The sequence below is a fragment of the Sarcophilus harrisii genome, chromosome 3 (genome assembly GCF_902635505.1).
Source record: "Sarcophilus harrisii chromosome 3, mSarHar1.11, whole genome shotgun sequence".
In the NCBI taxonomy this organism is placed as follows: Eukaryota; Metazoa; Chordata; class Mammalia; order Dasyuromorphia; family Dasyuridae; genus Sarcophilus; species Sarcophilus harrisii.
The window spans coordinates 603576397-603589453 of NC_045428.1; the positions used below are offsets into that span (position 1 = coordinate 603576397).

General features: G+C 46.2%; 1 protein-coding gene across 1 annotated transcript; it reads left to right on the forward strand.

The window, feature by feature from the left end:
* The first annotated feature begins 7615 nt into the window (after positions 1-7615).
* On the forward strand, positions 7616-9707 carry GPKOW (G-patch domain and KOW motifs). The gene has a single exon (XM_023501032.2). The coding sequence runs from the start codon at positions 7962-7964 to the stop codon at positions 9222-9224; it is 1263 nt and encodes a 420-aa protein (XP_023356800.2). The 5' UTR covers positions 7616-7961; the 3' UTR covers positions 9225-9707.
* Positions 9708-13057: the final 3350 nt, after the last annotated feature.

Consider the following 13057-nt stretch of genomic DNA (forward strand, 5'->3'; position numbering starts at 1 on the left):
CATGAGTACCCTGATACCTGCCATTCACTGTTCTCAAATGCCCTCTATTTTCCTACTCAAATGCCCTCCATTTCCTTACCCATTAAAAAGTTTTCTTCTTTAAGATTTATATAAATCTTATACAATGAATTATGCAATGATACAAATTATACAATTAAACAATCCAGGTAATTCCATGGATGCAATTTGGCACAGAAAATAGGGGTGTGTGTGTGTGTGTGTGTGTGGTCTGATATACAACATTCCTCACCCCATTTCCCTTCCTTAGATTTGGGGGAAATACATTTCAAAGAGAAAAAATGTCTTCAAATATGAAATTTTATAGGAAGTAAGCTGAAAATGGGTCAATAGTAATCAAGAATTGAGATTTTACTGACGCAAGAAAAATAATTCCAATTAAAAAGGGAAAACCATATTTGTCTTTAAACACCAATATGGACACAAGTCATCAACCAACTTGGGTTTTTAAGAGGCACATTTTTAGGCAATAGAATCAAGACTATTATTTAAGAACTGCATCAGGAATATGAAAATTCATCATGAGCCAAGTCTTGGGAGGAATTCACAGCATAACAACAAAGACATTGTTTTTAAGCTATAATAGAAGAAATAATTAAAGAAAGGGTATGTTAAGGCCTATTCTAACCCCAAGATTTTTCCTGCTGGCCCATTTGACAAATTCAAGACACTAACATTGAAAGCACTGAACAAAAGACCTTATATGAATGGCAATCTATTTGCTGTTGCTACAGCTTTCTTTTTATATTATGGATATTAGTTGTGAGGAGAAGCTGGTATGCTAGAGAGACATCTGATTGTCTAATGGGGCTTAAAATACAATGGTTGAAAAAGAAATAAGAAGGGTCACCAAAAGATTTCCCCTCAGCCCTGTGGTTGTCAGAAGGCTCCCTAAATCCTATAGGATTCAGATACACAAGCCGGAGTAGATGGACAACAGAGTACAAGGAAAGGGAAGAGGTTGGGGAAGAAGGTTACTTGTCATCAGCTGCTCCAAGGGGAGATGTGGCAAAATCTAAAAGCAAAATCTTGTTCAGGATTCCTCAAAGTCTATGGGAGCAGAACCCAGCTGAAAGGAACAGTTCTCCCTTACTCACTCCAGGCTGACACAGCACTAGTAACCCAAGGCAAGACAAGTGCTTAAGGCATTTACAAAATCCTTGGATGTAGGACACTGAGACCAGTATTATGGGAATGGACTTTAAGGAGGCAGAGAGGTGCTCAGTGGATAGAGGGCTGGGCCTGGAGTCAGAAAGGCCAGTCAAATCTGGCCTCAGATACTCAATAATTTTGTGACCTTGAGCAAGTCATTTAACTTCTTTTTGTACTGGTTGGTTGTTTGGTTAGTTGGTTAGTTGGTTGGCTGACTGATTAGTGGCTAATTGGTTGGTTGGCTGACTGGTTAATTGGCTGGTTGCTGTCCTTCATTCTCAAAGAGAACTAAAATGACATCACTACTTTGGTGTCGAGGTACAGAGCCTATAACTGTAGCTGATCAGACAGCTCCCAAGGCTCTAACACAAGTAGTCTGGGTGAACATTTGGAGTGGAGCTCTCTCTAAATGTGTGAATCTTGCATTTCTTTTGAGCCATTTTAATGCTGCTTCACTCACAGCACTACCACCTTCTCGTGTCATGCTAGGCAAATCCTCTGCCAGCGTCACTCACGTCCCACAAGTGATTGTAAAGTTCTTCAGAGATATCTTAAGCGTGTCCTTGTATCACTTCTTTTGATCTTCATGTGAGTGTTTTCCTTGCATGAATTCTCCACAAAAGAGTCTTTCAGGCAAATGTACTTTTGTCATTTGAACATGATCAGCCCACCAGAGTCATACTCTCGGTTCGAATGCTTGGCAGTTCAGCCTAAGAAAGGACTTCAGTGTCTGGGAGCTTATTCTCTGGTAGTCTTCCTAAGAAGATTCAAATGGAAATGATTCCGTTTCCTGGCATGGCACTGGTAGACAGAGTGGGTTTCACAGGCATAAACATGAGGTCAGCACAAGGGCTCTTGTCCCACACTTTTCTTCAGTCCCAAACACTGAGCTAGCTCTGGCAATGAGTATGTCAACCTCATTATCAATGTGTACCTAAAAAGTATACTTCCAAAGCAAATGAATGTACCCACAGCATTCAAAACTTGACTATTTGCCGTAACCAACGGTTCCACATATGGATAACATGATGCTGGCTGAAGGAGAACCTGGGTTTCTTGGTGTTAAGTGTTAGGCAAAAATTAGTACGAGCAGTGAAATTGATACTTTTTTGTATCTTGGCTTCAGAGGCTACACTGAGCGCACAATGATCTACAAACAAAAATCACGCACCACCTCTCCCCCCACTTTAGTTTTGGATTGTAGCTCCTTCAAGGTAAAGAATTGACCCTCAGTGTAGTAACTGACTTTTGACAATATGGCATTTGACAACATGGCCAAAAACATCAGGCTAAAAAGCATGGCAGCGAGCACCCAGCCTTGTCTCCCTCCACTGGTGATTGGGAAAGCTCGAGAGCATTGTCCATTGTGCAGAACCAGGGCAATCGTGCCATCATGACAAATCAAATCATTGAACTTCTCTAGGAAACCAAATTTTGACATAATTTTCCAAAGCCCTAGAGACTAACAGAATCAAAGGCCTTGGCTAAATTACAAATGCTGTATACAGATGTCTGTTCTGTTCCTAGCATTTCTCTCAAAATTTTCAAGCAGTAAACTGTAGAGAGCCAGGATGCAAGAATCCATTTCAGATTTTGAAACTTAAAATACTTTGGTTCACTGATTTCTCTTCCTATTTACTATAGCAGAGACTGGCCTACTTTGATAAAGATCCTTAAGACTGAAGCAAAATGCAAACTCTACTATATAATAGATCAAAGCCACACCTTTGAACTTAGGACAGGAAAAGCAGCCCACTATGGAGACCAAAGCTGTTTTGGAGAAATGTACTTGAGGACATTGGTATGAAAATTTTGCTCTGATGTGGATCATAACTATTTCTATTTCTGTTGAAAAAATCATTTGCATCTCAGTAGATTGGGCTTGTTAGAAAAGATACAGAATATCACAGTGTATTTTGTATTGGCTCTATAAGCATTGGAATATATATATATATAAATACATTATATATAATATATGTTATAATATTATATAACTATACTATAATATGGTATAGTGTAATATATTAAATATTATATTATATACATATATATAATAGTATCTCTGACCAATAAATTTTAAGATTTCATAAGGAAGTCTTTCATCTGGCCCCTGATTTTCACACCCTTATCAGTCCTGCAACAAAACTTCAACAATAAACACCACATCAATTGTTCCTCAGACCCTTGTGAAGCCACACTGGCTCTGACAGATGACCTTTTTTCCAGATGTAAGATCAGACTACTGAGGAGGTCTCTGATCAGAATATTGCCAGCAATGACCAAGAGCGAGAATACCATGATTGTCATAGGACGAGATCTTCCCTTTACCTTTATAGAGCTGAACAGTGGAGGCAGCCTTGCAATCCTAGGGCATAACCTCCTCTTGCCATATAATCTGGGAAATTTCAATCAGATTTTCTACAACATAAGTATTGTAAATAGGAAAGAAATGGATCAAAGCCCTCCCCATTCTGCTTCCTTTGTAGAGCATGAAAACAAGAATATTTGGTCAAAGGGACATGGGTCAAGGGCTCAGCAGGTCCCATACAAAGATCAAAGCCATCTAGGGAAACCCAGACCTGACCAAGAACCCCCTCACCTATGATCTCCATTAGTTGATTCAGATGATGATAGTGTCCCAAGAAGGAAGTCACTTCTACCTCTAAGAGTGGCCTATTTATGTTTGGCCTAGCTAGTTGCTAGGCAAATGTGGGTTCAGTTTATGGTTTTCTGCTTACAGAATCCACAGCTAGCCCTAATTCTTCCCTCTGGGGCTACTTAGAATAAATCTAATTGGTCTTCACATGACAGGTCTTCCAACACAGAAAGGTGGCTATTATGTCTCATAAGTCTGCAGTTGGCTTCTTGTTCATCCCCACAGAACAACTTGTCTTCTTCAAGATTCTCCGAATCCTGCGCAAACTTGAAAGACAGTAGATGGTCCACAGCCCATTTTCCTAGCCACCCCAGAACAGTCACATGAGCTGTTTCCCTCCTCCTGAAGACTAATCAGTCTATGCTCAGGATGTGGGCCTGGCCTCTGACAGAAGGGAGGAAATCTCACAAAAGTGAGGAACCGATCAAACCAAAGCAACAGATCAAACATCAAGACTGGGCTTGCAGAGAACAGAAACCCAGAGCCTCTAATCCTTGAACATCAATCTTCAGACTGACCATTTCCTCCTCATCCCTGAGTTTGATGGGAGGCTACCTGGTGTAATGAAGAAAGTGGGGACTTGGATCTAGGTGATCTGGATATATAATCCACCTCGGACACCACCTGGGACTCACAGATAAGGCTCTTAATAGCCCAAAGGATTAAATACAACGAATATTATCTTGCCTACTTTAGAGGTAAGGAAAATGCGGTTCAAAACCTCACCATCCAAGTCTAGTATCTCATGTTTGCCTGTGAACCTGAGATATTCTTGCCCAGCACGCCTGGGTGAGAGGTCAAGATTTAGACTAAACAGCTGATTTTGGTCTCATCCTATAAAGATGGAAGAGGCTGCAAGGGAGAGATAGTTATCAGGTACACATGGGCCACATGTACACATGGGCAACTCCATAGGACAACCTGGGACATCGACATAGGGTGATTATCAACCACCAACTAGACCCTTCCCAAATGGTAGTTAGATCTGTTTTCTTACCCTTGGCCCCTGGAAGCTTGAAATGGTGACCACTTTCCCTGTGAGGTTCACTCACTGGAACCCTCAAGTTGTTGTCTAGCTTGGGAGCACTCAGAAGCCTAACGTAAGGAATGAATGGGCTGACGTGTTCATACATCTGTCAGGTTGTGGTTCCTAGTTGGCCATCTCACCAAAGATCAAAGGTGAAAGGATCCTTCAAGCACCTTGTGATTCAACTCCCATTTCTAGATGAGAAAAATGAAAGCCCAGAGAGAAGATAGAGGTGCCCCAGGAAATAAGAGGTGCCAGCATCTTTGTACAAGTCTGCACTGCCTCTCCATGGTAGGAACGACAAATAACCCTGTGACCTTAACATGGTCACATGTTAAGTGACCAACAGATATCTCATTTTGCTCCAATACTGACCTGAATCAGTTCAGAACCAGGACTCTACACATGAGGGTTATCCTGGAATCTTAAACTTTGTGTAAGGCACAAGTGTGCAGAAAAGACCCTTGGAATCTATTGGAAACTGTCTCCCACCAATTTAGTCAGACAGGGAATGGGACAATTCCTTTCCTCTAGTCAATTCACTTACTTTAGATTCCTGAGCAAAAGAAGAAAGTGGGATATGTTTTCCCATCTTTACAATGAGAACCACGACCACTTCAGAGCAGGGAACTGTCCAACTTCTAACCTAACTGAGCTAGCTGGGAGGAGAGCTTGCTGAAATCTAAACGGACTTCGGGGATAGAACATCCTTTCCCAGATCCATTCATTATAGACAGCCTTCCTTCTGTCCTAACCAGAGAGAGATCTGGCTCTAGCCTTTCTCCTCTAGAACCTGAGTCCTGAGGCTTTTCCCTAGACCTTCTTCCCTCCCCCCTGAACATCCCAGGTTAGACCAGTTCTTTAGTGGTCAAGCCCTATGTACCAAGATCATGGCAAGGATTGGGACAAATGCTTCCTGATGTAATCAAAGCCACAGGATCTGAGACTGGTTGGTTTGCCCAAGGTCAGTTTTGCTAAAAGTTTGGTTTTCAGGAAAAGTTCTGCCTCTCATTAGTGTCCAGGAGAAAAAGAATCCCCTTCTCCTGACCCTTCACCTCAATGTGAAATAAGGATATTTACAATCTGGCCACCATCAGGTTTGACATTCAGAAAACAAATCACTTATAATGGCATAATCTTGGTTTTTTTTGTTTGTTTGTTTTTGTTGTTGTTGTTGTTGGTTTGGTTTGGTTTTTTTCTTTTTCTTTTGAAAGTATCCTCTTCCCAGAGCCCGAAGGTAAAAGGCAGAAAGGAAATTGTCTCCGGCGGGAAATCTGCTCCATCTGAGGGGCTTTGATTACATCAGGAAGCATTTGTCCCAGTTCTTGTCAGCGATCTTGGTACCCAGGGCCTGACCACTAAAGAATCGGTCTAGCCTGGGATGTTCGGGGGCCAGAGAAGAAGGTCTAGGGGAGAGGCTCAAACGCAGCCGGGATTTAAGTCCGTCTTTTATTGTCTCTTGGTCCCGAGAGCTCTTGCTACAAAGTTAACCGTGTGAATCTCCCGCTCTTGTGTGAGCTAAGGTGTGAATTTGTGGGAACCAATAAACATTGTATCAATTGCATTGAGGTAACACCAGGGTTCTAACAAGTAGGTTTCTTTCTCCCCATGAAATGCACAGGAAGATTCAAGGAACAAGGGTCAGCAGCTCTTACTGGGGCGTGTGCCCCCCCCCCCCCCCAGCCTCATTTTTCAGAGGACATTATTGTTTCCCTCCCTATGGGGAGCTCTCAGAGCTGGCTGCCGGCTGAAGGGAAGGGCCCGAGCAGAAGCCTTTCCCAGGCTCACGGGTTCCTCAGGGGCTCCCTCCTAATGGGCGCGAGGACAAATGGTCTCCCCAGGACAGATTCCCGAGCTTAATGAAACTCGTATTCTAGGTCCGCGGGCCTCCCAGGGGAAGGCCCTGCCGGCTCATCGCCCCCGCGGGTGGGACACTCAGTGTCTGCAAACCTCCACCCGGAGGCTGTAAGAGGGTCACTGCCAGAGGCTGTGACGTCACAGGGAAGGGGCCTTCTGGGCAAGGACTGAGGGCTCGCATGCGTGCGGGAGGAAGGGGGAGGGGAGGCCCCAGGGCACTGGGGTGGGCCGGGGTCCCTGCTCCCCTCCCTCCCCCACCTCCCAGTGCTTGCAAACAACCGAGAGGGGTGACATGTCACAGCTCCGGTGGCCCCCCTCTGCCAGCCACTTTGGTGAGTGGGGACCAGGGAGAGGAAGACTCCCCCGCCCCCATCCTCCTCACTACCAGAACTCCGGTGGGGGGAGGGGAGAGGCAAAAGGAGGCTGCCTCGCCCCGAAATCCCCGCATGCGCGGACAAGGAAAAGTAATACAAGTCCCGGCAGGCAGCGCGCACGGCGGCGCCGAGCCAGACCTCTTGTTACCTCGCTGTGCCCGGATCGCTTTCGCCAGGACGGACTAGGCTCTTCTCCTCCCTAGTGCATCGTCCCCTCCTTGGAACTCCCCCTGAAGCGTCCGTCGGAACGGGCGTTCAGCTTTCCGAGAGGCCCCAATTCCAGTATAAACGGGAGCGGAATTGAGAGACTACAAGGCCCAGCAGCCATAGCGCGCAAATCAGAGGAGGCAGAATGAACTACAAGGCCCAGCGGGATCCGAGCGCAAACGACTGACTGTAAGACGCAAGAGACGCCGCGCACAGGCAGCCCCAGTAAATCGGGTGAAGAAGAGGGGGAAAGGGCGCTAGGGATGAGTACAAGATCAGCAGCCACCGCACGTAAACGTAGTAGCAGGTGGGGCGGCTTTAAGACCCAGCAGGCACTGCGAGTGCAAACACCAGCTGCTGGTAGGCGGACTACAAGACCCAGAAGGCACTGCGAGTGCAAACACCAGCTGCTGGTGAGGCCGACTTTAAGACCCAGCAGACACTGCGAGTGCAAACACCAGCTCCTGGTAGGCAGACTTTAAGACCCAGCAGGCTCTGCGAGTGCAAACACCAGCTGCTGGTGAGGCGGACTACAAGACCCAGCAGGCACTGCGAGTGCAAACACCAGCTGCTGGGACGGAGTACCCCTGTGCCTGCGCCGGAAAGCGGAAGAGCTGCATAAAGCTGCCAGCAGAGCCGGGTCCGGTCTGTCCGGAGACTGGACTGCGCGATGGCGCACGGGGAGAGTGATGCTGCGGCCTCCGCGCCGCCGGGCCCGGTGTCTTTCGGCTTCAGCCGCACGGCGAGCCGGAAGCGGCTGGAGGGGCCGCGGGAGGAGGAGAAGGACCTAGTGCGGGCTGTGGAGGGTCGGGAGCTGCGCACTGTGCGGCCTCCCGACCAGGCGCCCCGGGAGCTGGTGATCCCGCTGCTGCGGCGCGGCCACGGCCGGAGGGAGGCCCCGGACAAGGCCGGACTCCCGGAGGAGGGCGTCCTCCGCCAAGCCGTGGAGGAGCTGCTCGAGGAGTCCCGGCGCGCCCTCCAGGAGGGCCCCGGCGCCGAGGCTTCGGCGGCCTCCATGGCCATCCCGCTGGTGGCCCGGGCGGACGCGGACGCGGCCCCGGAGTCGGTGGGCGCGGACTACGAGGCGGTGCCCGTGGAGGCGTACGGGCTGGCCATGCTGCGGGGCATGGGCTGGAAGCCGGGCGAGGGCATCGGGCGCACTTTCAAACAGGTGGTGAAGCCCCGAGAAAACCCCCTGCGCCCCAAGGGGCTCGGGCTGGGGGCCAGCCTGGCGCCACCCTCGGGCCCCCCCGGGCCCAGCCGGGAGAGCGCCGAGGAGCCCGCGGGACTGGCCCCGGGCAGGGCCGTGTTGGTGACGGCCGGGCCCCACAAGGGCCTCCGCGGGCAGGTGGAAGGGCTGGACCCCGACAACGCCCGGGCCCTGGTAAAGCTGGCCCCCTCCGGCCAGGTGGCCACCCTGAGCGAGCATGTGCTGCGGCCGCTAGCCGAGGCCCAGAGCCGGGACCCCAAGGGGGGGCGCGGGGACCCTAAGGGGCGCGGGGCCCCCGAAGAGAAGAAGGGACAGAAGAGGAAGCTCTCCCCGGCCCGGGAGAGGCAGGCGCCCCACTGGCTGCGCAGGGACCTCCGCGTGCGCTTCGTGGACAAAAAGCACCACAAGGGGCGCTACTACAACACCAAGATGATCATCGAGGACGTGCTGAGCCCGGACACGTGCGTGTGCAGGACGGACGAGGGCCGGCTTCTGGAGGGACTTCGGGAAGACATGCTGGAGACGCTCATCCCCAAGGAGGAGAAGGCCAGGGTCATGGTGGTGCTGGGGCCGCAGGCCGGTCAGCTGGGCCGCCTGCTGGCCCGGGACAAGGAGAAGAGCCTGGCCCTGGTGCAGCTGCTGCACGAGGAGGGCCAGGGCACCATCCTGCAGCTGGACTACGACGCTGTGTGCCATTATGTGGGGCCCGTGACCGAGGACTGAGGGGCACCTGCCATTATGGGGGACTGAAGGGCCCCTAAAATAACCACAGGGGCTGAGCACCCCCTGCTATTGTGGGGGGTATGGAGGAGGACTGAAGGCCCCTTATGTCACTATAGGGGCCAAAGACTGAAGGCCCCCCCTTCTTCCACTGTTGGGGGGCCCTGAAGGAGAACTTGAAGGCTCTTAATATCACTACAGGGATGGAGCCCCCCTCTGTCTCTGACCCTGCGTCTGCATTGACTGAGGATCTTGAGGCAGGGGGGCCTGGGCATAAAGGAGGCCTCTGTGGCTCTGGCTTTTACTGTGTGCCTTCTGGCCATCTCGGCAGAGCCTTCTAGTGCTCATCACCATGGGTGGCCTTTTGGGGCAGGGGCAGAGAGGGCAAGGGGAAATCACAGGGTCCTGCCTCTCTTCTCTTAGTTTGGTTTCTGTTTTTTGTCTAAATAAAAAGGCATTTCCAAAAACAACTTTTTAGTCTCTTAGCATCCAGGATAGGTCACCAAGGGGTAGTCACGGGGGAGGGGAAGAATCTGAGCCAGAAGGCCTTTCATCCTTAGGACTTGGGAAGAAATTGAATCCCCGGCCAATATTAGTGATAACAATCCTTACAAAGTACACCACTGGTAGCTGTTGGGGTCCCTGCGCTGGGCTTACAGCCTTGGGTCCCTTTCCTAAGTGCATTGTGGGAGCTTCCAAGTTTGAGGCTAGCCGTGGGGCAGAAGACAAACTCACACCTTCTTTCACACTCGTGTCAGCAACCCCCCACGTGGAGACTGCTGTTCCTCTCACTTGGGACTGGATTTATTTGTGCTGAAGTGACCCCAAAAGAGTATCTTCTCTTTCCCCTTTGGGTTTGGGTTACACCAGGCAGATGATTCCTTCTCCTTAGAACAGGCAGAGTTCGCCACCCTTCCTCAGGTCTCTCTGGACTCATTACTTCTGACTCCAGCCGGAGCCGACCTTGAGTCTGGCTCTAGTCCCTGTTCCAGGGATCCCTCGGCACAGATGTCACTGCCTCCTGGCAGTCCTCGCCAAGCTGTTTTGTGCAGCTGGGGTAAAACGGCATTAGGAGCATCATTACAGTCACTCACAGCCTCCGGTTAGGAAATTGGGAAGGAGTTCCAACTCAGGCGAAGCATTTTCTGAGCCAGACATTACTGAACAGGGCTTTTGCCCAATGTGTGCTGAGGGTGGTTTGAGCAAAGGCTGGCAGAGAGTTCTGTTTTGGAGATACTGAGTTTAAGATGTCTATTGGAGGGAATAATTTGACTTTATTATGATAATATGAAAAAAATTAGAAAGGGACTGGAAATGTTCTAAGATTTGGGGAATGTGGATGTTTATCAGTCAGTTTCATCTTACTTGGATCAGATTTTGCTTTGTGGCCATCAGAGCCATATTGTTTAATTCAAAATGCATCCAGGAAGGATTTACTGACTTGGCATAGAGTTGCAGGTTTGGAACTGTGTTTTTTGGTTTTTTATTGCTGTTTTTATTTGTAAGGATTGGTGGTGTATTTGATTGAATGAGGAATATACTGATTCTTCCTCCATTTGAGGAAAAAAACTAGAAGTGGAAAGTACTAAAAAAGAGGAAAAAGGCAAAATAAGGGAAATTACATCTCACAAAGAGGCAAAGAAAACCTATTATAATTGAGGGAAAGAAGGGAGGGGGATGAACATTTTCTGAATCTTAATCTAATCAGAGAGTAAGTATTCTCCCTAAAAGAGAATATCAGACATATTTGGTTTCATAAAGAAACTTGTCTCACCTTATAGGGAAGTGGGAGGGAAAGGGGGCAAAGAAAGGGACAGACTAATAGAAGGGAAAACAGAAGTTTTAAGGGAAAGGTGTAAAAAGGGGGGAAGGGCTCTATAGGGGAAGGACAATTTGAGGGAGATGGTCATCAAAAACAAAATACTGGGGAGGAGGAAAAGGGGAAAGAAAAAAGCATAACCTAGGGTAAAAAAGATGACGGGAAATATAGAATTAGTCATTTTAACTGAATGTGAATGGAATCAACACCCTCATAAAGAGGAAGCAGGTAGCAGACTGGATTAAAAGCCAGAATCCTACAATATGTTGTTTACAGGAAACACACTTGAAGCAGGGCGATACATACAGAGTAATGGTAAAAGGCTGGAACAGAATCTATTATGCTTCAGGTGAAGTAAAAAAAGCAGGGGTAGCCATCCTGATCTCAGATCAATCAAAAGCAAAGATAGATCTAATTAAAAGAGATGAAAAAAAGAAGCTATATCTTACAAAAGGTACCATAGATAATGAAGCGATATCAATACTAAACATATATGCAACAAGTGGTATAGCATCCAAATTCCTAGAGGAAAATTAAGAAAGATGCAAGAAGAAAAAGACAGCAAAACTATACTAGTGGGAGAGCTCAACTTTGCTCTCTCAGAACTACATAAATCAAACCATAAAATAAATAAGAAAGAAGGAGGTAAACAGAATGTTAGAAAGCTTAGGTATGATAGAACTTTAGAGAAAATTGAATGGAGACAGGAGTTTACTTTTTTCTCAGCTGTTCATCGAACTTTTACAAAAATTGACCATATATTAGGGCATAAAAACCTCAAAATCAAATGCAGAAAGGCAGAAATGGTAAATGAATTTTTTTCAGATTACAATGCAATAAAAATCACACGTAATATAAGGCCAGGAGAAAACAAACCAAATCAGAAATTAAATAATCTAATCCTAAAGAATGAATGGATGAAATAGCAAATCACAGACAATAATTTCATCCAAGAGAATGACTAATGAGACAACAGCAAAATTTGTGGGATGCAGCAAAGTGGTAATAAGGGGAAATTGTATATCTTTAGATGATTACTCGCATAAAATAGAGAAAGAGAAGATCAATGAATTGGGCTTACAACTAAAAAAGCTAGAAAAAGGACAAACTAAAAACCTCCAATTAAATACCAAATTTGAAATTCTGAAAATAAAAGGGGAGATTAATAAAATTAAAAATAAGAAAACTATTGAATTAATAAATAAAATTAAGAATTGGTTTTGTGAAAACACCAACAAAATAGATAAACCGTTAGTTAATTTGATTAGGAAAAGGAAAAAAAGTCAAATTGTTAATCTCAAAAATGAAAAGGGAGAACTTTCCAACAATGAAGAGGAAATTAGAGCAAAAATTAGGAATTACTTTGTCCAACTATATGCCAACAAATTTGATAATCTAAACACAATGGAGGAATATGTACAAAAATATAGATTGCACAGGTTAACAAGAGAAAATAAATTATTTAAATAGTCCCATTTTAGAAAAAGAAATGGAACAAGCTATTAATCAACTCTCTAAGAAAAACTCCAGGTCTAGATGGATTTACATGTGAATTCTACCAAACATTCAAAAAACAATTAATTCCAATACTATATAAACTATTTGAAAAAATAGGGAAAGAAGGGGCCCTATGAAATTTCTTTTATGACACAGATATGGTGCTGATAGCCAAGCCAGGTAGGGTGAAAACAGAAAGAAAATTATAGACCAATTTCTCTAATGAATATTGATGCAAAAATCTTAAATAAACTATTAGCAACAATATTACAGATAATCAACTCCAGGATAAAACACCATGACTGATTAGGTTTTATACCAGGAATTCAGGGCTGGTTCAATATTAGGAAAACTATCAGCATAATCAAATATATCAATATCCAAACTAACAAAAATCATATGATTAACTCAATAGATGCAGAAAAAGCATTTGATAAATTCCAACACCCATTCCTATTAAAAATACTAGAGAGTATAGGAATAAATGCACTTTTCCTTAAAATGATCAGTAGCATCTATT

Bases quoted from the DNA above. Each gene is read 5' to 3' on its own strand.
- GPKOW (XM_023501032.2), top strand. From the start codon at position 7,962: ATGGCGCACGGGGAGAGTGATGCTGCGGCCTCCGCGCCGCCGGGCCCG.